We start from the raw sequence: 23,957 nt of genomic DNA on the forward strand, positions 1-23,957 counted from the left end.
AAACAAAAATGACAAAATTCTCTTTTTCTCAAGAGAAGACGCGTTACCCAAATTTTCATAGGCAGGTTTTCAGCAGTACAACCAGACAAGTAAGCACATTAAATTGAGCGCACTGTTAGGCTCCAGGTTTGCAAGAAGCCCCCCATCTTGCCCTGCAGGTCAGCGCTGTGGTAGACAGGTGCCTGTCAGGAAAGAGGAGGAGCTATCCACCCTGGGGCTCCTCTCAGAGCCTCAGGGGGACCCACCCACTGGTTTAAGTACCCAAGTTTCTCTCTCTCATCTTCCCAATTAGCTGGTGGTCACTCTGCAGAGAGTATTTCAAAAACCAGCTGGTGGGGCAAGCAAATCCCCGCATCCTGGCCAGGTGGGTGGTCTTTACACAGGGACAGTCCCTAACAGAGGAAGTGGAAAACAACTTTGGGGTTACGAGACATTAATTTACAGAGTCACCCCCCCCCCGCCCCCAAGCACAGGCAGATGAGTTCTGGACGCATTCAGGCACCAGCCTGTCATCCAGGGTACATGACAGCGAGGGAAGCTAGGCTCAGGACACCAGCGCACATCTTCCTGAAGCACTCATCAAGACCACCCCACCCCCCCAGTTACTTTTCTCTAGACTTGTTTAACATAATTGTGTCTACATCAGGAAATATGCACAAATTGTCCTGAAATGTACCGTATCATGGCAAATGGAGTTATTTTACTTAGCTTCCAAATGTCAGGATATGTATCTTGTTAGAATTTTAATCAGCTTGAATTGATTATCTGTTTCTTGTGCTTCTAGGCACCAGGGGTATCAAAACAGGATTTTGCCCTCAGAGACTTATAATAGAAACAGTTTAGTATTATGTTACCGTTAGAAGTGATTATTTTGAATCCTTTTGCTCTCATATCTATGATAAAGTTCCGACTAAAGACTAGAATTCCAGCTCAATTATTTTGCAAAACATTATAAATAGTGATGAAATTATCAAATGCTATGCATAGTTAATCAGTGAGAATTCAGTAGTTTGGTATTATGCATATTTATAGGGAAAGATTGGAAAACATAGACTTGTAAGTCTATGAAGCTCATAATACATATCTAACACCTTTTAAACATTCGTGTCCGTCTCTGTGCGACCCCATAGACGGCAGCCCAGCAGGCTCCCCCGTCCCTGGGATTCTTCAGGCAAGAACACTGGAGTGGGTTGCCATTTCCTTCTCCAGTGCATGAAAGTGAAAAGTGAAAGTGAAGTCGCTCAGTCGTGTCCGATTCTTCATGACCCCATGGACTGCAACCTACCAGGCTTCTCTGTCCATGGGATTTTCTAGGCAAGAGTACTGGAGTGGGGTGCCATTGCCTTCTCCCATAATACATATCTAACACCTTTTAAACATTTTTAACTTAAAAAATTATATGTTTATTAAAGAACATTTAAAAACATAGGCAAAAATGCTAAAGTCTCATTATTTCAAAAGTAAACACCATTCATTCACATTTTAGCATCTTTCCTCTCTATATTTATATGCCGAGGAGTTTTACTGTTAGAGTAATTGCTTGTTTGTTTCTATTAGGATGGTCTGCACCTTCAGCCATCGGGATAGCTGGGCTTGGTGGCGGATTTGAGCTAGGAATAGAGGTGAGTGGGCGGCGTGTGAGTGCAGTTGGCTTATTCTCCGGAAGCAGCTGATACATGAAAGGTGAGAGGTTTGAGATTCCCTCCTGTTCTTGTCTCTCCGCCTGTGGGAATTGTTCCCCTTTGCTTTCTTGAGTCTTGGCCTAAGCTGTGTGACGTTTATCGTCTGTGTCTCTCTCTCCTAACGTTTATCGTCTGTGTCTCTCTCTCCTAACGTTTATCGTCTGTCTCTCTCTCTTTCCGTGGCTGCAGAGTTCCTCCATTTGCCATCTCGCGTGTTCCCATCTCTAGCACATCTGAAGAGCAGTTATTCTCAGATCTGACAAAATCTAATTGGCAGCTTCTGGCTTCTGACAGCAGTCGTGGGGGCAAACAGCTCAACGTTATGTATCATCATTTGTGGCAAAATCCAGTTTGTGTTACTACTAATGTTCAAATTACTTCAAATTTTTAAAGTACAGATTGTCTTTGTATTATTTCGTTTTGTAACTTTGCTCTAATTATGGTTTCTATCAAATGGACCAGAAATTGCACCAGTGCACACGCCTTTTCAGAGGCCTCCAGCCTCGAGCATCTGCATGCTATCCATCTTTCATCTGTCGTTTCCCTGCTGCTGCTGCTGCTGAGCCGCTTCCGTCGGGTCCGACTCTGTGTGACCCCATAGACGGCAGCCCACCAGGCTCCCCCGTCCCTGGGATCCTCCAGGCAAGAACACTGGAGTGGGTTGCCATCTCCTCCAGCGCGTGAAAGTGAAAAGTGAAAGTGAAGTCGTTCAGTTGTGTCTGACCCTCAGCGACCCCATGGACTGCAGCCTTCCAGGCTCCTCCATCCGTGAGATTTTCCAGACAAGAGTACTGGAGTGGGGTGCCATTGCCTTCTCCGTGTTTTACTGCTAGTGATTGGTAAATCATATCTAATGTTCCCGAATTCTTCTCAAATTACAGCCAATTTCTTCCTAAGCTCTGCTTCTATGAATTTGCTCTTTTGCCATAGTTTAAAATGACCTTGGGCTTCCCAGGTGGTGCTGGTGGTAAAGAACCTGCCTGCCAGTACTGGTTAGACATAAGAGACGTGGGTTCAGTCCCAGGGTCAGGAAGATCTCCTGCAATCCCTGGGTCAGGAAGATCACCTGAAGAAGGAAATGACAGTCTACTCCAGCATTCTTGCCTGGAGAATCCCGTGGACAGGGGAGCCTGGCAGGCTATAGTCCATGGAGTCCCAAGTGTCGAACATGACTGAAGCGACTTAGAACCCACACAGGAGGAACTATTTCCACTACTGTTTTTTTTTTTTTTTCATTTTTATTTGACCTTTACTTGCTGCTGCATGAATCTGTATCATAAAAAGAGGAGCGTATTTCAGATTTGCTATGACAGCTGCTTTTTTGCTGTGTATGCAGTGAACCCAGTCTCCAGCATTGCAGGCAGGCGCTTCGCCGTCTGAGCCATCAGGGAGGCCCTTACTTGCAGTGAAACCACAGCCTTTAGCACCACGGCGCTCGCATGCGAGGCGTGTTTTCAGCGTCTGCTGTGCACCGCTGCTCACACCTCCTGGCACTGCGCCCACATGTCCCTGTTGTCACTGCCCTCTGACCCCAGATTTTGGGGCTCCATCTCGAATAACATTGACTTATATTTTCCATCTTTGGGAAATTTGGGGCTTCCCTGGTGGCTCAGATGGTAAAGAATCTGCCTGTAATGCAGGAGACCTGGCTTCAACCGCTAGGTTGGGAAGATCCCCTGGAGAACGGGATGGCTACCCACTCCAGTATTCTGGCCTGGAGAATTCCATTGACTGTATAGAGGAACCAGAGATCAAATTGCCAACATCCATAGGATCATTGAAAAAGCAAGAGAGTTCCTAAAAAACATCTTCTTCTGCTTTATTGATGATGCCAAAGCCTTTGACTGTGTGCATCACAACAAACTGTGAAAAATTCTTAAAGAGATGGGAATACCAGACCACCTGACCTGCTTACTGAGAGATCTGTATGCAGGTCAAGAAGCAACAGTTAGAGCTGGACATAGAACAACAAACTGGCTCCAAATTGGGAAATGAGTACATCAAAACTGTATATTGTCATCCTGCTTATTTAACTTATATGCAGAGTACATCATGCGAAATGCCAGGCTGGATGAAGCACAAACTGGAATCAAGATTGCTGAGAGAAATACCAGTAACCTCAGATACGCAGATGGCACCATCTTTATGGCAGAAAGTGAAGGAGAACTGAAGAGCCTCTTGATGAAAGTGAAAGTGGAGAGTGAAAAAGTTGGCTTAAAGCTCAGCATTCAGAAAACGAAGATCATGGCATCTGGTCCCATCACTTCATGGGAAATAGATGGGAAAACAATGGAAACAGTGAGAGACTTTATTTTCTTGAGCTCCAAAATCACTGCAGATGGTGACTGCAGCCATGAAATTAAAAGACACTTACTCCTTGGAAGAAAAGTTATGACCAAAAAGCAGAGACATTACTTTGCTGACAAAGGTTCATCTAGTCAAAGCTATGGTTTTTCCAGTAGTCATGTATGGATGTCAGAGCTGGACTATAAAGAAAGCTGAGCACTGAAGAATTGATGCTTTTGAACTGTGGTGTTGAGAGTCCCTTAGACTGCAAGGAGATCAAACCAGTCAATCCTAAAGGAAATCAGTCCTGAATATTCATTGGAAGGACTGATGCTGAAGCTGAAGCTCTAATACTCTGGCCACCTGATGGGAAGAACTGACTCATTTGAAAAGATATCGATGCTGGGAAAGACTGAGGGCAGGAAGAGAAGGGGACAACAGAGGATGAGATGGTTGGATGGTATCACCGACTCGATGGACATGAGTTTGAGCAAGCTCCAGGAGTTGGTGATGGACAGGGAAGCCTTTTGTGCTGCAGTCCATGGGGTCACAAAGAGTCAGACGTGACTGAGTGACTGAACTGTGGAAACTTTGAACACAACTTAGCCTCGTGTCTGTATAGAAATTAACTCTATAATTCTATTTAAATACTGTACGTGGAAAATACGTATTAACTTTGAAAAATATCCACTTCAAGTAGAGATCAGACTGTCTCGGAGTTTGTGCCTCTTGAATATGACCCGACTTTGCTTCCCCAAGCACAGCTGTAAGGTTAGGGTCATCAGCTGCTTTTCAGTGCTAGGAAGAGGCGAAGCTGGTCCCCCAGGAAGCATCTCAGACCTGGGCAGGAGTGTGTTTCCCTTCCGGGCGCACCCCTGGACCAGGATGAGTGAGGAAGCTGGTGGGTTGTTGGCCACGAGCCCACAGACCTCCTGCTGCTGGACGCTCTTGTTAGCCCAGCTCTGGTCCCAGTGAAACACAGCAGAGCCGTGGCCAGTGGGTGCTGAAGGCCCACGCCCCAGGGTCTGCAGCCCCCTGGGCTTCCTGGTCCTCTGTCTAGTGTTCGTCTTTCACCAGACACTTGCTGTCAATGAGGTAGAGGGCTTGACACAAGCTCCAGCCTGGAGAGTTTCTTGTCTGGCCCTTATCTGAATTGTGAGTCCTTTGTGCCTGTGTCCTCAGATTGACCAAGTATCACCCACAAGTAGACACACAGAATAAGTCTGTTTCTTTAAAGCACTGGTGTCAGAGGTTCAGACTATCAAATATTTGTTGACTACTTTAATTATCTGCCATTCTGTTTTAGAGTGGAATAGTTAGCAATAATAGTTAATAGTCTCATAAAACGCTCACATATCTTCTTACAGAATCATTTCCATACCATAGTCATGAAGGATGTCATTGTGCAGGTAACTGAGTTACGTGACCCCTCCGGTGGAGACAGCCAGAGAGTGACAGGCTGGTTATTCAGAGGGACGCCTCTGGCCCCAAACACAGTTATGAGTTGTTTGCAACCGTGGGTGCTGGTTCCCTCACGAGACATCTCGTCTTGGCCGCCTTTCACAGGCAAGGAGAGGGAGGCTCAGAGACGTCGAGCCCTGTGTGCTTGGTTCCAGGGCTGCTCCCGGTGCCCCATCTGTTCTGGCCTATAACTGCCGTCCCTGTAACACACTGTGGATTTGAGGGCACGCGTGAGGTAGGCAGGGTGCCTGCCTCTTTGAGGGTATTTCAGTGCTGAGAGACACTCAGCCACATGCAGAGGTGGTGTGTGGTTGTCTCTGATTGGTTCCCCTGGAGACAGAGCCTGGGATGGGACTCAGGGCACAGGTGATTTACTGAGCAAGTGTTCTCGGGGGAACTGTAAGGGGCCCAGGGAAGCAGACAGAGAAGGGGAGGCGTCTGGGCAAGGCTGTCATCCCTGGTAAACTCACCATGGTCTGATGACAGGGAGAGGAGGCAAGTCCTAGGACAGAAGCGACCCAGCCAGTGTCTGGGGACGGCTGCTCTCACCACCTGTCAGTGTGAGGGCAGCTGAGTGCTGGGTGCGGGGCCGGAGGAGCCGGTGCTGCTGCTGCCTGTGGCCAGAGCCCTCTCCTGAGCCCAGGGCCCCAGGGAGTGTCCGCCCTCCATGCTGCCTCCCGCGGGTGGTGACCCCTTCCATGCATGTGGGAATGTGGGCCTGAGCCCGGGGCAACCAGGGGGTGTCCGCCCTCCGTGCTGCCTCCCGCGGGTGGTGGCCCCTTCCATGCATGTGGGAATGTGGACCTGACCACCAGGAAGTCTAGATCAGTCTCTGCTTTGGAATCTGGACCAGGATAAGGCCATGAAGTCCTTCATAGGGTGCCATGTTTTGACAGGATTTGTTGGCCTTTATCAGCTTGGACTTTAGTTAAATACACAGTCTGGCACTGGTCCGCTTGAGACAGCTGCTGAGAATCCCAAGGTTGTATGACATGCAAACCCACCAAACACAACAACAACAAAAAAAGTTTTAAAAGTCAGTGGAGTCAGGAAAGATAATGCGAAGAGCTAGTTTAAATGCTACTAATATTTTCTTTCCAGGACAATTATAGCAGAGGCCAAAGCTCTGAAAACCTCGACACCACAGATTACCCCATTGTTTGTCGTTTACCAAAAGCCAGAATCCGCACTGGGCCATCGAGTCTGCTCAGCTTCGCCCAAGACTGTAACGTGAGAAAAATGGCTCAGTCTTTTCCAGGAGAATTTGGGTGAACTCTTTTACTTTAATAATGAGAAAGGCTAGATCTAGGCTGAAGCTGAGAAGCTACCGTTAGAGATCAGAGTTCAGTGTCTAAGTCCCCTAAGGTTGCTGCGCACGAGAGGATCTGTTGGTGTGAGGAGTGAGAGGCGCTGGGAGCCTCTCAAGTTTGGCTTGGATGTTGAGGCTGATGATGCCCCTGAGTGAGAGTGTGAAGCTTGTCACCCACAAGAGGAGGCTTTCCAGGGGAGTGGGGCAGACTTCTGAGCAGAACGGCTGGAGAGATGGAAAAAAAGACCGTCTGAGCTTCTGCGGAGGGTGGAGGAGGTGGGGGCAGGTCTCACCAGAACCACGGGCGGAGCCCTGGGCTTTCTCCGCAGGTTGCCTGGATGCCGGGCTTCACCACAGGACTGCAGTGTCGGGGACTTGGGTCCTCGGTGGGTAAACGTCTGAGGGCAGAGGGCAGGGTGTGTGGGGCAGGGGGTCGGGGAGCCGTGGCCAGTGGCCCCTGAGAACACTTTTCCCTAGCTTTTCCTGTGTGACTTTTTAAATTCTTGTTTAAGAATTAGATTTAATTATAAAACTTTGGTTTTATTTACAAGTTAACTGTATCTTAATTCCAACTTGTTAAGAAGCCCTTGTCACATCCTCACCTGTCAGTCTTATGTGGCTTACGTGCTCCACCTGCCCCCGCCTTCTTTCAGGAAATCCACCCTGCTTTCCACTCTAAGCTGTGGAAAGAAGTAGGGAGCCATTGGCACTGTGGCTGCTCTCCAAACTGTGGAGCTTTGGGCCTGGCTCCCTGTCTAATTGGTCGTGTCACCGAAGAACGCAGCATTATCTTACTCTTATTCCAGGAGATCTGAATTGAGGCTGGACATGAACTTAAAGGGTTAATTTATTTTCTTCACTGACTCATAGCTGTGCCTTACTTTACTAAGACGCACCAAGCAGAAAGGGCCGTACTAACTGGAGCGCCTACAGGGTCATGACTGGAGGTTTAGTGACAGTGTCTGCGCACTAAGCACTATGCAAAGTAATTCCACGTATATTTTCTTAAAAAATATGTACAATTTGGTGATCAGTCATTGGCAAAATTGCTTAACTTTGCATGAGAAATGCTAAATAATTCTATATCATTAAACGCCATGCTCCTCAGAATTGTTCTTGTATAAAGTGAAAATAGCAATTGATATGAGTCGGCGCTATGTTTTGCATGGGTCAGTTAGGTGGCATTAAGTCTGTCGTTCAGAACCTGAGTGTACGGTTTCATGAAGTGATTCAAATTAAACTGTATCAGGAATTCTACTAGGCCCTTCCAAGTACAGTCACATTTGATAATAATTGGGTTCTTCTGTCGATGAAGACATCTACTTGAAGAATGTAAAGAGCAGTATCAATGAACTCATCTTTTAAGCATTAATCTGCTTGGCCTTTGCATATTTTGTTGAGATGTGACTATGCCAGGCTTTACAGATTATTTCAATTCATCTTTCAAACAGCTGTGCCTGTTCATGCACGTACATACGTGCGTAAGAGCCGACTCTGGAAATGACTCTGATGCTGGAAAGACTGAAGGCAAAAGGGAGGGGGTGGCAGAGGATGAGATGGTTAAACAGCATCACCGATTCAGTGGACATAAATTTGAGCGAACGCAGGGAGGCAGGGAAGGACAGGGAGGCCAGCGTGCGGCAGTCTGTGTGGCCGCCACGCGTCGCACACAGTTTAGTGGCTGGACACCAACGGTGCACGTGCCGGTGTGAGGACGTGTGCCTGTAAATGTGGGCACCGCTATTATACCCATCTTACAGAGAAGGAGACTGAGGCTCTGAACTGCTCAGTTTGCCCACGGTCACGCGATGTGCTCGAGAAGGAAGTGGCAGCCACTCCAGCGTTCTTGCCTGGAGAATCCCATGGACGAAGGAGCCTGGCAGGCTACGGTCCAGGGGGTCGCAAAGAGTCGGGCACGACCGAGCGGCTAACACGCACGGCGTGCAGGGGCGTGAGTGGGGTTAGCACCCAGACGTCCCGCTATGCCCTCCTGCCTTCTGCTCTCTGGGCACGTAGCTCAGGGGGTGGGTCCCGTTGTGGACTTTAAGTACGAAAAGGCCAAAGGTACCCGCAACGGCCCTGGGACCCTGTCAGCCCTCCTGGTGGTCCTGCCCCGGAGTCTGGAGAATATACCCGCCCCCCCGGGCGTGTTCTCCCTCCAGCTTCACTTTTATTGTGCTGGGAGGACTAACTGTGGTGACAGGCACAGCGAGGGCCACAGGTCTTCCTCCTGACACCTCGCAGGTCTGTGCGGGTTGGGGTCGGGGGGCATGGGTGGGATCCAGACTCCGGGCCCCCGACCTTCCAGCCTGCTCCTCACTCCCGTTCTCTGGCTCAGCCTTCGCCGAGTGTTCAGTTTGAGAAAGTCCTTCGACCTTTCACACCTACCTCTGTGTGAGCCGGTCACTAGGACAGCCCACCCGGCCTCACTCACCCACGAGGCTGTGGAGAAGCTGGAGCGGTACCCCTGGCGGGCGCCCAGCCCCTCTCCTCACCTGGGGGACGGGGGCTGCCTAAGTCCGCAGCTGAAAGTAAAGCGCAGCTCTGCTTTCGTGCTCTTCCTTTGCCCACATCGAGATTCTCGCTGCATGACATATCGCACGTTTGAGTTGTGATAAACACATTTTAAATGATACACGGGTGGGATTATTTTAAAATACATGGCTCTGCTTTTCAGGTATCGGACTTGGTGATAATTTTGAACTATGACAGAGCCGTAGAAGCTTTTGCAAAAGGTGGTAACCTAACACTTGGCGGGAACCTCACAGTTGCCGTCGGGCCCTTGGGAAGGTGAGTGCTCGAAACCCTTTCTGAGCAGCTATGGACTGTAAAGACTTTAAAAACCATATTGTTTTGCATTAAGAGAAAATTGAATTAGAGTGACACAAATCTGTGATCTGCACGTGTCCCAGAGGATCTTCCCAGGTGGAGCAGTGGTAAAGAATCCCCCTGCCAATGCAGGAGACAGAGAGACAAGGTCCCTGGCTGTGGAAGGTCCCCTGAAGGAGGAGGTGGCCCCCACTCCAGGATTCTTGCCTGGGAATCCCGTGGACAGAGGAAGGAGACAGAGAGACAAGGTCCCTGGATGCAGAAGGTCCCCTGAAGGAGGAGGTGTCCCCCACTCCAGGATTCTTGCCTGGGAATCCTGTGGACAGAGGAGACCGACGGGCTTCAGCCCATGGGGTCCAAAGAGTCGGACATGCCTGAACACACACACGTGCAGAGAGGGTCTGAGGTTGCTCACAAATAAGAAACTTACAAAACACAGCCAGTGTAATAAAATGAGAAAAGTTGAAACCAACACATGTAAAAAGAAACTAAATTTTCAGCAATGCAGAATTAACATAAAATTTATATATATGCTTTGAAGGAGCCTGGTCAAGTCAGTTTTAATTAACTGAGAAAGAGCAGCATTGATCAGGAAAAAAAAAAAGAAAAGCATTTTTCCAAACTATATTGTGAAAAATTGAAGTGGAAGTGTTTTACATGAGTGATGTTTACAATACTGTGGTTTCCCCTTCCCTATTAATGAATAACTATTCTTGAGTTAATTGAACAGTTACATATTTTGAACTCAGACTGTTTGTAGAAGTTAGTAAAATCATCTAAAAATGTTTCTGAGTTCTATGGAGATACTCACAGTAAAAAGAACCACAGTCTTTTACTCTTGAGACGCACTTCCCTGTTTTGGTAAAAGAAGACAAAGTTAGAGAATCTCAGCTTAACTTGTGTTCTTCTCATGTGTCACCTTGTCCTATAACCATCTTGCCTACTATGTCCTCTGAACCACCTTCAACACACCTAGCTTAGGCCAGCAGGAAGTAAAATATAAAAATAAGGTAGGTCTAGAGCGAGAAGTAGGTATAGAGCGAGATCCTTCTTTGGGGTTGGAAGTTAGTGCCGCTCAGACAGTCACCTTTAGGTGAAGATGCTCACAGTTCTGGGATAATGTTTTGCAGGAATTTAGAAGGAAATGTCTCCCTAAGAAGCTCAGCTGCCGTCTTTACTTACTGCAAGTCAAGAGGCCTCTTCGCCGGCATATCTTTAGAAGGCAGCTGTTTGATTGAGAGGAAGGAAACTAACCGAAAGTAAGTCTAAGGCAAATAATTTTAATTGATTTGAAGAAAGTGAGCCTTTGTAGATTCATGTGGTTCTTAAGAGGGTACAGAGCACCTTCGTACGGCACGTCTGCTGGCACCGAGCTTCCAGCAGCACCTGCTCACCTGCGTCTCTGTGTCACGCTTTGGTAATTCCTACAGGATTTCAAACTTTTTCGTTATTGCATCGGCTCCGGTGATCTGTGATCTGTGGCCTTGGATGTTACAGCTGTGATTGTTTGGGACATCAGGCCCTGCGCCCTGTCAGGGGAGAACCTGGTCAGTAAGCGTGTCTATGTTCTGACCGCCCCTCCCCGAGGCTCCGTCCCTCTCCTCAGGCCTCCCTGTTCCCTTCGATACAATACATTGAAATTAACAAGGACCTCTAAGTGTTCAAGTGAAGAGCTGCACATCTCTTAGTTTAAACCAAGAGCTGAAAACGCCTGAGCTTAATGAGGAAGGCACGTCAAAGCTGAGACAGGCCGAGAGCTAGGCCTCTGGTGCCAAATAGTCAGCCAAGCTGTGACTGCAAAGGAGAAGCGACAAGTGCCACACCAGTGAAAGGATGAGCGATAAGACAGCGAACAGCCTCATCACTGGTTCGGAGACGGTTTCAGTGGTTTGGATTGAAGATCCAAAGCAAGGACAACCTTGCCTTCAGCCAAAGCCTCATCCAGAGCAAGGCCCTAATTCTCCTCAGCTCTATGAAGGCCGAGAGAGGTGTGGGGGCTACAGAAGAAAAGTGAGAAGCTGGCAGAGGCTGGTTCATGAGATTGAAAAAGAAGCCATCCTCATAACATATTAGGTTGGTGCAGAAGTAATAGCGGTTTTACATTACTGAAATTTGTCATTTGATATTGGAATCCATTCTTAAATCAATGTGGTTATGTTATACTTCATTTTAATGCTCATTTCTCGCTTTATGTTTTTTGCTAATGACTTATTACTTGCTGTTTATTTTATATTTATTTTAGATTAGGGAAATGATGTTTAGACAAAAAGCAAATTCAAGTGGTTTTTTTATTCAAGTTCAAAGTGGGTCGTGAAGTAGCGGAGACCACTTGCAGCATCAACAGTGCACTTGGCCCAGGAACTGCTAACGAACGGACAGTGCAGCGGTGATTCAAGGAGTTTTGCAAGGAGACGAGAGCTTTGAAGATGAGGAGCATGGTCGTGGACCATCAGAAGTTGACAACAATCAACTGGGAGCCATCGCTGAGTCGAATCCTCTTACAACCACATGACAAATTGGCAAAGAATTCAGTGTTGACCGTTCTACAGTCATTCTGCATCTGAAGCAAATGGGAAAGGAGAGAAAGCTCAATAAGTGGGTGCTTCATGCTGCTGCTGCTGCTGCTGCTAAGTTGCTTCAGTCATGTCTGACTCTGTGCCACCCCACAGACAGCAGCTCACCAGGCTCCACCGTCCCTGGGATTCTCCAAGGAAGAACACTGGAGTGGGTTGCCATTTCCTTCTCCAATGCGTGGAAAGTGAAGTCGCTCAGTCGTGTCCGACTCTTCGTGACCCCATGGACTCCAGCCCACCAGGCTCCTCCGTCCATGGGATTTTCCAGGCAAGAGTACTGGAGTGGGGTGCCACTGCCTTCTCCAGGGTGCTTCATGAGCTGACCCAAAATCAAGAAAATTGTTTCGAAGTGTAGTCTTCTCCTATTCTAAGCAACAGTGGTGAACCATTTCCTGATTGGACTGTGGCGTGTGACGATGGTGACGGCCAGCTCAGTTGGACTACTGTGGCGTGTGACGATGGTGACGACCAGCTCAGTTGGACTACTGTGGCGTGTGACGAAAGGAGGGTTCTATTCGACGACTGGTGACGACCAGCTCAGTTGGACTGCTGTGGCGTGTGACGATGGTGACAGCCAGCTCAGTTGGACTGCTGTGGCGTGTGACGATGGTGACGGCCAGCTCAGTTGGACTGAGAAGAAGCCCCAAAGCACTTCCCAAAGCCAACCTTGCACCAAAAAAGATCACGATCACTGCTCGGTGGCCTGTTGCTGCTCTTATGCGCTGCAGCTTTCTTAATCCTGAGGAACCATCACCTCTGAGAAGTCTGCTCAGCAAATTGAAGAGACGCTTCAAAACCTGCAGTGCCCGCAGCGGGCGTTGGTCAGCAGAACAAGCCGAATTCTTCTGTGTGGTAACGCCTGCCACCTGCCACACAGCCGACACTGCAAAAGGTGAGCAAGTCGGGCTGCACAGTTTTGCTTCATCCGCCATATTCACCTGATCTCTCACCAGCTGACTACCACTCTTCAAGCATCTCAACAACTTTCTGCAGGCAAAATTCTTCCACAACCAGCAGGAGGCAGAAAATGCTTTCCAAGAGTTCATTGAATCCTGAAGCGTGAATTTTTACATGACAGGAATAAGCAAACTTATTTCTTGTTGGCGAAAACGTGTTGATTGTGATGGTTCCTATTTTGATTAATAAAGATGTTTTTGAACCTAGTTATAATGACTTAAAATTCGTGGTCTGAAGCCACAGTCACTTCTGTACCAACATAATAAAAGCACAGTGTCCACCATTATAAGAGGTTCCCTATTGTTACACTCAGCCTTTGTCTGTCTTCCATAACTCACAGACCAATTTTGACCTAAAAAAATAAAAGATTTGGAGGATCCTAACAGGGAACAAGGAACTTCCTCTTTAACCTGGCATCTAGCTAATAGTTCCCAAAACTGTGCTTCCAAGTTTTGACTAAAATGTGTCTAATTGCCCAGAAAAAGGTCAGAAGCTAGGACTGAGAGGACTGCTTGCAGAAACTGGCAGGAGTCCCACAACAGTGACCCTGACAGGCCTGGGCCTGCTGGTGGCGGGCAGACGCCTGCTGGTGGCAGGCAAACGCCTGTTGCTCACACTTGACAGAGAGGAGTCAGGGACCTGGGCCTGCTGGTGGTGGGCAAACGCCTGCTGCTCACACCTGACAGAGAGGAGTCAGGGGCCACGTGTGTGGTGCTCTTCCACCTGGAGCCCCACACTCACTCAGTGATGTTCAGTGCAGACCTCACCAACCAGAAAACGGGAGGGATGGGGAAAGTAAGGCTTGCAGAACTCTCTACCTTGTAAAGTCAAGAGACATGGTTTTTACTTCTGGTTTTATTAATTTGAGAAATTTAAGTTAAGAATGCTTTTAGAAATGTGTGATTCTAGGCCTTTGGAAGATTTTCCCACTAAAGTTCACCTAATCCCTGGATAAACTAAAACAAATATACTTTTTAATCAACTGCAAGGCTTCCAAACATGTAAGGCAGATCCTTACATAATTTTGTTACAAATAAAAGTTTAGGGAACTATAGGTTGGCACCATTTTTGTAAGAAACTTATAAAGCAAAAGCCTGTAAAAAATGTATGTGCTTGTAGGTACATGTGCACAAGTGTCTAATTCTTGTGTATACATATGTTTATATATAAATGTTATATAGATGTTTATATATAAATGTTCTATAGATGTTTTTATGTATAACTGAATGTGTATGTGAAGTGCTTTTATATTGTTGGGAAAAGGACGTAAATATCAGGCCACTTACGGCAGTTGCCTCTAGAGGTGAGCTTAGAGGGATGAACGTTGGGCCTTAACGCGGGTGGTTAGTGTTTGAAGAGTGGTTTGTGTAAAGTTCTGTGGGTGAGCGAGACACACTGACATGTGTGGGTGTGTGTCCTTCATCTACCTCTAGAAAAGATCTATGTCTTCAAAATAAATGTTCTCATATGTTTCCTGGTAGATTTTATTGTCGAGACATTCGAGCCTATGACATTTTGTTTGGCGATATCACACGGCCTGCTCAAGCAGAAGACCTTTATGAAATTCTCGATTCCTTTACTGAGAAGTATGAAAGTGAAGGACAGCGAGTCAACGCCCGGAGAGCCGCCCGGGAGCAGAAGAAGGCTTCGGTGATGCTGGGTTTCTCTATTTTCCTTAGTAGCTGCAGAGGATTTCTTCATATAGATGATTCTGCCTTTGGTAGTGAGCTCCTCAGGGGGCTCAGTCCATAATCTGCCTCCAGTGCGGTGGGCCTGGGTTCCATCCTGAGCCAGGGCAGACCCCCTGGAGGAGGGCACGGCTGCCCCTCCAGTGCGGTGGGCCTGGGTTCCATCCTGAGCCAGGGAAGACCCCCTGGAGGAGGGCACAGCTGCCCCTCCAGTGCGGTGGGCCTGGGTTCCATCCTGAGCCAGGGAAGACCCCCTGGAAGAGGGCACGGCTGCCCCTCGAGTATTCTCGCCTGGACATTTCCTTGGACGGAGGAGCCTGGTGGGCCACAGTCCTTTGGGTCGCAAAGAGTCGGATGGGACTGAGCAACTAACACACACATCCTGCGTATCCGGTTCTAAACACCCTAGTAAACCTCCCTTGTAATTTCATTTGCGTACAGTTCTTGTGAAAAATGTCCTGAAACCTTGGCAATCATCTACACACATTTCAGGAAGAGATGCAGTTATCTTTCATTCCCTTTCTGCGAGATCAGACCTTTATAATATTAATTAACAGTACTAATAACCGCTGGTGCCTTGATGTGTGGAGAGCCTTCTGCGCTGGGTTCATAGCTCCGCTCGGTCCATCGCGGGCTCCTCCTCCGCAGTGGCGGGGCCGGGAGGAGGGATGCTTCCAGCTGCAGAAGCGTGGCCCCTGCGGTCAGCTGCCTGTTGTCCAGTTCAACCAGGGGTGGCCCAGAGCAGCGTGTGTGCTCTGCTAATGAGTGCAGGGCCTCGCGCTTGAGTGTACACGCACGGGCGGGGGCGGGGAAGCATCATATGCTCCTAAGAAAAAACAAATTTAAAATCACGTGCATTTTTCCTGCTCTTCCCAGGCTAAATTGCCTCCGAAACCATCATCAAGACCACAGCAATCACCTGCACAAGCACAGCTGAGTTCTGGCTCTCAAAGTAAGTGTTTTTGTTGCAATTCGAATACAGTTATAATTAAGTAGGAATGAAATATTATTAAGAAATCAAAAGTTACAGCTTTAGAGTCCAATAGAAGAACTGATGCATATTAAAGAGAAAAAAAACAAATGCTTGGCCTCTTCTAAACATGTGAGGCTGATTGTCGTCCCTGTAATTTGTGAAAATGTTTATTCTCGTTCAGAAAATGCTTTTTCCAGTGACAGAGTTTTGCCTTTAAAGTTTTTCTCTCTCCTTTTCTTCTTTGCATCTCTTCCAAACACTGTTATTCTGCTGATTTGAGATGGAAACAATAAACCTGTTTTTCTCATATACACATAGATTTATATTTCTGAAAATTGATTTTACTATACATTCTTGGAAGCTCAGGGTTTCACAAAATAGAAACCCTATTTTCTAGGGTTTCTAAATGGCTCAGGGTTGTAAAACAGAATAAATTCATGAAGCATCAGGTTTTCGGCCTTCACTCGTCTTTCTATTACTCATTTTTATGACAGTCACTTTTGGAATTCTGGTTTTCATGGACAGAGGCTTCCAGTAAATAGCAATGTAGTAAAGTAGGCAATGTTTCATACAGTAATTAACTGTTATGCAAGCGGCATTGTGCTGTGGCTTTAGAGCACAGTGATGAAGCTAACTTATCTCCTGCCTTTAAAGAGCTTTCCCTCCAGGAGCAGAGAGATCATATGTGGAAAAGTAACTGCAATTTCAGGAAGACGTACCATGAAATAATGCAAGGGTCTGAGGCACCAACCCCCCATGCCAAAGTCAAAAATATATATCTAACTTTTGACTCCCCCCAAACTTTACTAACAGCCCACAGCTGCCTGGAAGCCTTACTGAAAACATGAACAGTCGATTAACACATATTTTGTGAGTTATATATGTTACCTACTGTATTCCCGTATAAACTAGAAAAAATATTAAGGAAAGTATAAGGAAATGAAAATATATTGATGGTACTGTACTGTATTCATTTATACCAAAAGTTTACATCATCTGTTTACAAGATGAATTGTCTGCCAGCACCCATGTCAATATTGTCTTATGTGATACAAACTCTGTAAACGTTATATGTAATGCTAACAAAAAAAATTAGAAATTAATAGGAAAAAGAAATTCACATTTACAGATAGAATGATTCATGCATTGATAGAAATAAGCAGCGTGTGATTGCTTTATGGTGGCTTAGCCTATATACTGGTGAATGAAGAACTGTGAATTTTTTGGCATACAGTATTACAGCCATATTTATAATAAATATTAGAAACATTGGTACATTTTTTAAAAACCGCTTACATGTGATGAAGACTGATAGTTTCTACAATTACAAGAGGAGAGAGAGGGGCATGCTATACAGTAGCGTAATTCTTTGAAAGCCAAGTTACACAACAGTAAGGAAACTGCCCGTCACTGATTGTGCGTGACACGCGGCCCATCTTGGCCTGTGTGAGGGCAGCCTGTCCACTTCTTCACAAGTCCCGCACACAGTGCCCCATGCGGTGAGCGCTTGGGCGATGCTGGTGATGACGGAGACCTCTCACAGTTGCTAGACTTTCACACGAGGACACGCACGTACACAGCAGATAAGTCTGTTGGCTGAATGACGCGATGATCATTTACTCTCCATCAAGTGGAGGTGGGTCATCACAGAGGTCTTCTTCCTCCTCATCCTCATGTTGAGCAGGCTGAGGAGAAGGAGGGGGAAGAAGATGGGGTGGTCCTGCTGCCCCAGGGGTGGCAGAGTGGAGTGGTGGGGGGGGGAGAGGCAAGAGAGGCAGCACCCTCGATGTCCCTTTATGGAAATGCATCATAATTTCTGTCTGACGTTTTTGCTTTTCCATTTCTCTGAAAATGTGTGTGTGGGATCCCAGTCCTCCTTCCACTCTTTGCTTTGGTTTCAGTCCGTGTATCGTACGAGATCCATGTCAGAAAAGAAGTTTAAAAGCAGTCTTGAATAAGCAGGGGCTTCCCAGGTAGCTCAGACGTTAAGGAATCTGCCTGGCCAGTGCAGGCAATGAGAGACTCAGGTTTGACCCCTGGGTCGGGAAGGTCGCCTGCAGAAGGGTGCGGCAACCCACCCCAGTATTATCGCCTGGAGAATCCCATGGACAGAGCCTGGCGGGCTGCAGTCCTTGGGGTCACAGAGAGTCGGACGCGCCTGGGCAGCTGCTGCTTTCTCTTCCATCTGAGTAAGCGGAACCCTCTGCCGGATTGTCTGACGCCCGTGTGTCTTTGGCACTGCCCCTGCGTCTTTTTCCTAGTTGTCTGGCGCTGATTCAAGAGCTCTCATCTGCATCGAGTCTCTTTTGCTAATTCCTCTGATGTGGTGTCCATCAGCCCTTGAAAGTCTCCAAGATCCGTGTCTGGAGACCCTTCACAGCCACGCTCCCCTCACCTGTGTCGCTGTGCTCACAGACTGTCTCCTGACTTCCTTGACTGGCTCTGCTGTGAACTCTCTGGAGGCGTGTGTGGCGTCGGGACCAGTTTCCTCCGGCAGGAGTTTATTGCTTCAGGCTTGATGGCTTTCATGGCCTTTTCTATATGAAATGGCGTCTTCAGTAGGGTGATCTTCCAGGCTTTCATACTCTTCTCACTCTAGGCATTCTCTCCCACAGCATCAACAGTTCTTTCTGCAGAGCACCGTGTGTAGTGAGCCTGTAAAAGGCCTGATGATCCCCTGATCTAGAGGTCTGAGATAGAGATGTTGTGTTTGAGGCCAGCAACACCGCTTGGTGGTCTGCTCATGGAGCTGAGCTCGTGGGGCTCTTGGGTGGCCAGGGGCATTGTCCAGTATCAAGAGAACTTTGAAAGGCAGCCCCTGAGTGGCACAGGGCTTCCTGATGTCAGGGACCGAAAGCAGAAAAAGTGTTGTCACGATCCAGGCCTTCTTTTTGCACAACCAAAGGTTGTCAGCTTGTGTTTATTTGTTCCCCTTCTAGGCTGGGGCTTAGCAGTTCTATAGAGGAGGGCAGACTGTGCTTGGAAGAGTAGAGCTTGTCTGTCCCTTCCTGCCTTAAATCCTGGCGCTCGCTTCTCTTCCTTACTAATAAATGTCCTTGGTTGCAATTTTTGCCAGAATAGGGTAGTTTCATCTGCATTAAAAACTTGTTCAGGCAAATATTCTTTCTTGTCAATGATTTTCTTAATGGTGCCTGGGACTTGGCTATTGCCTCTTGGTCAGCAGAAGCTGCTTCTCCTGTTATCTTGATGTTACTTAAGCCCAACTTCTTGCTAAAGTTATCAAAGCAAACTTGGCTGGCATTTAGTTCTCCACTTTTAGACCCTTCACCTTCTTTCTGCTTTAAGCTGTCATATAGTGACTTTGCTTTTTCTCAAATCTTATTAGAGTCTATTGCACCCACATAAAAACTGCTTTTGTAATATTAGATAAAAAGGTAATATAAGATAAAAAGGTATTTCAGTGCAATGTTTCTGTGCCTGTTGGTGTAGCTGCAGCAACGACTTCATGGATTTCCTTTTCTCTTTTAGAAACGGCTCTTACACTGAATTCAGTTATGCTGGAATGGTGGGCAGGGGTAGCTGCAGACCTCAGTCTCCACACAGCAAGCAGTTCAGCTTTTGCTTGTAATGACTTTTCTCTGCTTCTTGGGAGCACTTCCAGGATCACTAGTGGTACTTTTTATGGGTCCCTTGGTGTTAATCAAGGTTTATTATTTTAAACACAATGAAAAATACACCAGAACCATGAAAGAGAACTTATCATAGTGACACACAGTTTACTGGAGAGACAGCTCGTCACGTGCAGACGATTAAGGTCAGCATCCTTGGCAGTTACTCGTGGCCCTCACCGCCTCACCACAGCAGCAGGGGGTGGCTACACAAGTCTTCCAGGGTATGGCGTGTGTGCTTGTGTATATGCAGTGAGCTCGTTCATTCATATGGTTAGGGCTGAACCCTGCAGCTTCACATCTGCTTACGTTTCTCTCCACTGCCAATGGAGGGCTGAGTGTACATGCTCACAGTTCTGGTAAACTCTAACTCCTGGTAAAAGGTTTGTGTGTTCCCTACACTGGCAAATGGCGAGACAGAATCGCATCTGTGTAAATCCCATGCATTCACGACACACACACACATTTCTAGGCTGTGTGTTTCATCTGAGTTTTTTCAGTTTGTGGCAAATCTCAGACAAATTTTCCAATGTTATCAGAAAAAATCCACTTGTAAGTGAACCCACACAGTGCAAACCCACGCTGTTCAACGGTCAGCAGTATATGATAAGCTCTGGGCAGAGGACTCTAAGTGTCAAAGTGCTGCTAAGGTCATAAAGCGGGTCCTGCCCTCCCCCTCTGAGTTTTGTGTCCATTTGCCCAGTTTTCATGCCCAGGTGAGACATGAGCGTGAAACCCGACTCATGGAGCCCACACTGATTCCTGGCTGTGCTTTCAGCTCGTCCAAATTTACCTCCTCCAGGAAAATCCTCAGGACCTAGAGCTGCTCTTCACAGCGTGCGTGTGTGTGTGTCATAGCGTGTGTGTGTGTCACAGCGTGTATGTGTGTGTGTCTCAGCGTGTGTGTATGTCTCAGCCTGTGTGTGTGTCTCAGCATGTGTGTGTCACAGCGTGTGTGTGTCACAGCGTGTGTCTCAGCGTGTGTGTGTGTCTCAGCGTGTGTATCTCAGCATGTGTGTGTCACAGTGTGTGTCACAGCGTGTGTGTCTCAGCGTGTGTGTGTCTCAGCGTGTGTGTGTGTCTCAGCGTGTATGTGTCTCAGCATGTGTGTGTGTCTCAGCGTGTGTGTGTGTGTCACAGCGTGTGTGTGTGTCTCAGCGTGTGTGTCTGTGTGTCTCAGTGTGTGTGTGTGTGTCTCAGCGTGTGTCACAGTGTGTGTGTGTCTCAGCGTGTGTGTGTCACAGCGTGTATGTGTTTCTCAGCGTGTGTGTCACAGCATGTGTGTGTCACAGCATGTGTGTGTCACAGCGTGTGTGTCTCAGCGTGTGTGTGTCTCAGTGTGTGTGTGTCTCAGTGTGTGTCACAGTGTGTGTGTGTGTCATAGCGTGTGTGTGTGTCACAGCGTGTATGTGTGTGTGTCTCAGCGTGTGTGTATGTGTCACAGTGTGTGTGTGTGTGTCTCAGCATGTGTGTCACAGCGTGTGTGTGTGTCTCAGTGTGTGTGTCTCAGCCTGTGTCTGTCACAGCGTGTGTGTGTGTCTCAGCGTGTGTGTGTCTCAGTGTGTGTATGTGTCTCAGCGTGTGTGTCACAGTGTGTGTGTGTCTCAGCGTGTGTGTCACAGTGTGTGTGTGTTTCTCAGCGTTTGTGTGTCTCAGCGTGTGTGTGTGTCTCAGCGTGTGTGTGTCACAGTGTGTGTGTGTCAGTGTGTGTGTGTCTCAGCGTGTGTGTGTCTCAGCGTGTGTGTCACAGCGTGTATGTGTTTCTCAGCGTGTGTGTCACAGCATGTGTGTGTCACAGCGTGTGTGTGTCTCAGCGTGTGTGTGTGTGTGTCTCAGCGTGTATGTGTCTCAGCATGTGTGTGTGTCTCAGCGTGTGTGTATGTCTCAGCGTGTGTGTCTGTGTGTGTGTGTCTCAGTGCATGTGTGTCACAGTATGTGTGTGTCTCAGCGTGTGTCTGTCACAGCGTATATGTGTCTCAGCGTGTGTGTCACAGTGCGTGTGTGTGTCTTAGTGTGTGTGTCTCAGCGTGTGTGTGTGTCTCAGCGTGTGTGTGTCACAGTGTGTGTGTGTCAGTGTGTGTGTGTCTCAGCGTGTGTGTCTGTGTGTCTCAGTGTGTGTGTGTGTCTCAGCGTGTGTGTGTCACAGCGTGTGTGTCTCAGCGTGTGTGTCACAGTGTGTGTGTGTCTTAGCGTGTGTGTGTCTCAGTGTGTGTGTGTCTCTGTGTGTCACAATGTGTGTGTGTCTCAGCGTGTGTGTATGTCTCAGCGTGTGTGTCTCTGTGTGTGTGTGTGTCTCAGCGTGTGTGTGTCACAGTGTGTGTGTGTCTCAGTGTGTGTCTGTCACAGCGTATATGTGTCTCAGCGTGTGTGTGTCACAGTGCGTGTGTGTGTCTTAGTGTGTGTGTCTCAGCGTGTGTGTGTGTCTCAGCGTGTGTGTCACAGTGTGTGTGTGTCTCAGTGTGTGTCTGTCACAGCGTATATGTGTCACAGTGCGTGTGTGTGTCACAGTGCGTGTGTGTGTCTCAGCGTGTGTGTGTCTCAGTGTGTGTGTGTCACAGTGTGTGTGTGTGTCTCAGCGTGTGTGTCACAGTGCGTGTGTGTGTCTTAGTGTGTGTGTCTCAGTGTGTGTGTGTCTCAGCGCGTGTCTGTCACAGCGTATATGTGTCTCAGCGTGTGTGTCACAGTGCGTGTGTGTGTCTTAGTGTGTGTGTCACAGCATGTGTGTGTCACAGCGTGTGTGTCTCAGCGTGTGTGTGTCTCAGTGTGTGTGTGTCTCAGTGTGTGTCACAGTGTGTGTGTGTGTCATAGCGTGTGTGTGTGTCACAGCGTGTATGTGTGTGTGTCTCAGCGTGTGTGTATGTGTCACAGTGTGTGTGTGTGTGTCTCAGCATGTGTGTCACAGCGTGTGTGTGTGTCTCAGTGTGTGTGTCTCAGCCTGTGTCTGTCACAGCGTGTGTGTGTGTCTCAGCGTGTGTGTGTCTCAGTGTGTGTATGTGTCTCAGCGTGTGTGTCACAGTGTGTGTGTGTCTCAGCGTGTGTGTCACAGTGTGTGTGTGTTTCTCAGCGTTTGTGTGTCTCAGCGTGTGTGTGTGTCTCAGCGTGTGTGTGTCACAGTGTGTGTGTGTCAGTGTGTGTGTGTCTCAGCGTGTGTGTGTCTCAGCGTGTGTGTCACAGCGTGTATGTGTTTCTCAGCGTGTGTGTCACAGCATGTGTGTGTCACAGCGTGTGTGTGTCTCAGCGTGTGTGTGTGTGTGTCTCAGCGTGTATGTGTCTCAGCATGTGTGTGTGTCTCAGCGTGTGTGTATGTCTCAGCGTGTGTGTCTGTGTGTGTGTGTCTCAGCGCATGTGTGTCACAGTATGTGTGTGTCTCAGCGTGTGTCTGTCACAGCGTATATGTGTCTCAGCGTGTGTGTCACAGTGCGTGTGTGTGTCTTAGTGTGTGTGTCTCAGCGTGTGTGTGTGTCTCAGCGTGTGTGTGTCACAGTGTGTGTGTGTCAGTGTGTGTGTGTCTCAGCGTGTGTGTCTGTGTGTCTCAGTGTGTGTGTGTGTCTCAGCGTGTGTGTGTCACAGCGTGTGTGTCTCAGCGTGTGTGTCACAGTGTGTGTGTGTCTTAGCGTGTGTGTGTCTCAGTGTGTGTGTGTCTCTGTGTGTCACAATGTGTGTGTGTCTCAGCGTGTGTGTATGTCTCAGCGTGTGTGTCTCTGTGTGTGTGTGTGTCTCAGCGTGTGTGTGTCACAGTGTGTGTGTGTCTCAGTGTGTGTCTGTCACAGCGTATATGTGTCTCAGCGTGTGTGTGTCACAGTGCGTGTGTGTGTCTTAGTGTGTGTGTCTCAGCGTGTTTGTGTCTCAGCGTGTGTGTCACAGTGTGTGTGTGTCTCAGTGTGTGTCTGTCACAGCGTATATGTGTCACAGTGCGTGTGTGTGTCACAGTGCGTGTGTGTGTCTCAGCGTGTGTGTGTCTCAGTGTGTGTGTGTCACAGTGTGTGTGTGTGTCTCAGCGTGTGTGTCACAGTGCGTGTGTGTGTCTTAGTGTGTGTGTCACAGCATGTGTGTGTCACAGCGTGTGTGTCTCAGCGTGTGTGTGTCTCAGTGTGTGTGTGTCTCAGTGTGTGTCACAGTGTGTGTGTGTGTCATAGCGTGTGTGTGTGTCACAGCGTGTATGTGTGTGTGTCTCAGCGTGTGTGTATGTGTCACAGTGTGTGTGTGTGTCTCAGCATGTGTGTCACAGCGTGTGTGTGTGTCTCAGTGTGTGTGTCTCAGCCTGTGTCTGTCACAGCGTGTGTGTGTGTCTCAGCGTGTGTGTGTCTCAGTGTGTGTATGTGTCTCAGCGTGTGTGTCACAGTGTGTGTGTGTCTCAGCGTGTGTGTGTCACAGTGTGTGTGTGTCTCAGCGTGTGTGTCACAGTGTGTGTGTGTTTCTCAGCGTTTGTGTGTCTCAGCGTGTGTGTGTGTCTCAGCGTGTGTGTGTCACAGTGTGTGTGTGTCAGTGTGTGTGTGTCTCAGCGTGTGTGTGTCTCAGCGTGTGTGTCACAGCGTGTATGTGTTTCTCAGCGTGTGTGTCACAGCATGTG

General features: G+C 48.0%; 1 protein-coding gene across 1 annotated transcript in view; it reads left to right on the plus strand.

Annotated features, from left to right (window-relative positions):
* SH3YL1 (SH3 and SYLF domain containing 1) overlaps positions 1-23,957 on the plus strand; it is a 68,302-nt gene that overhangs the window by 24,034 nt on the left and 20,311 nt on the right. Inside the window, exons 4-8 of the mRNA XM_018052743.1 lie at positions 1,558-1,622; positions 9,416-9,528; positions 10,698-10,826; positions 14,579-14,747; positions 15,662-15,737. Coding sequence (XP_017908232.1) covers positions 1,558-1,622; positions 9,416-9,528; positions 10,698-10,826; positions 14,579-14,747; positions 15,662-15,737 — 552 coding nt within the window. The remainder of the gene's footprint in view (positions 1-1,557; positions 1,623-9,415; positions 9,529-10,697; positions 10,827-14,578; positions 14,748-15,661; positions 15,738-23,957) is intronic.

This window comes from Capra hircus, chromosome 8 (assembly GCF_001704415.2).
Source record: "Capra hircus breed San Clemente chromosome 8, ASM170441v1, whole genome shotgun sequence".
Lineage (NCBI taxonomy): Eukaryota > Metazoa > Chordata > Mammalia > Artiodactyla > Bovidae > Capra > Capra hircus.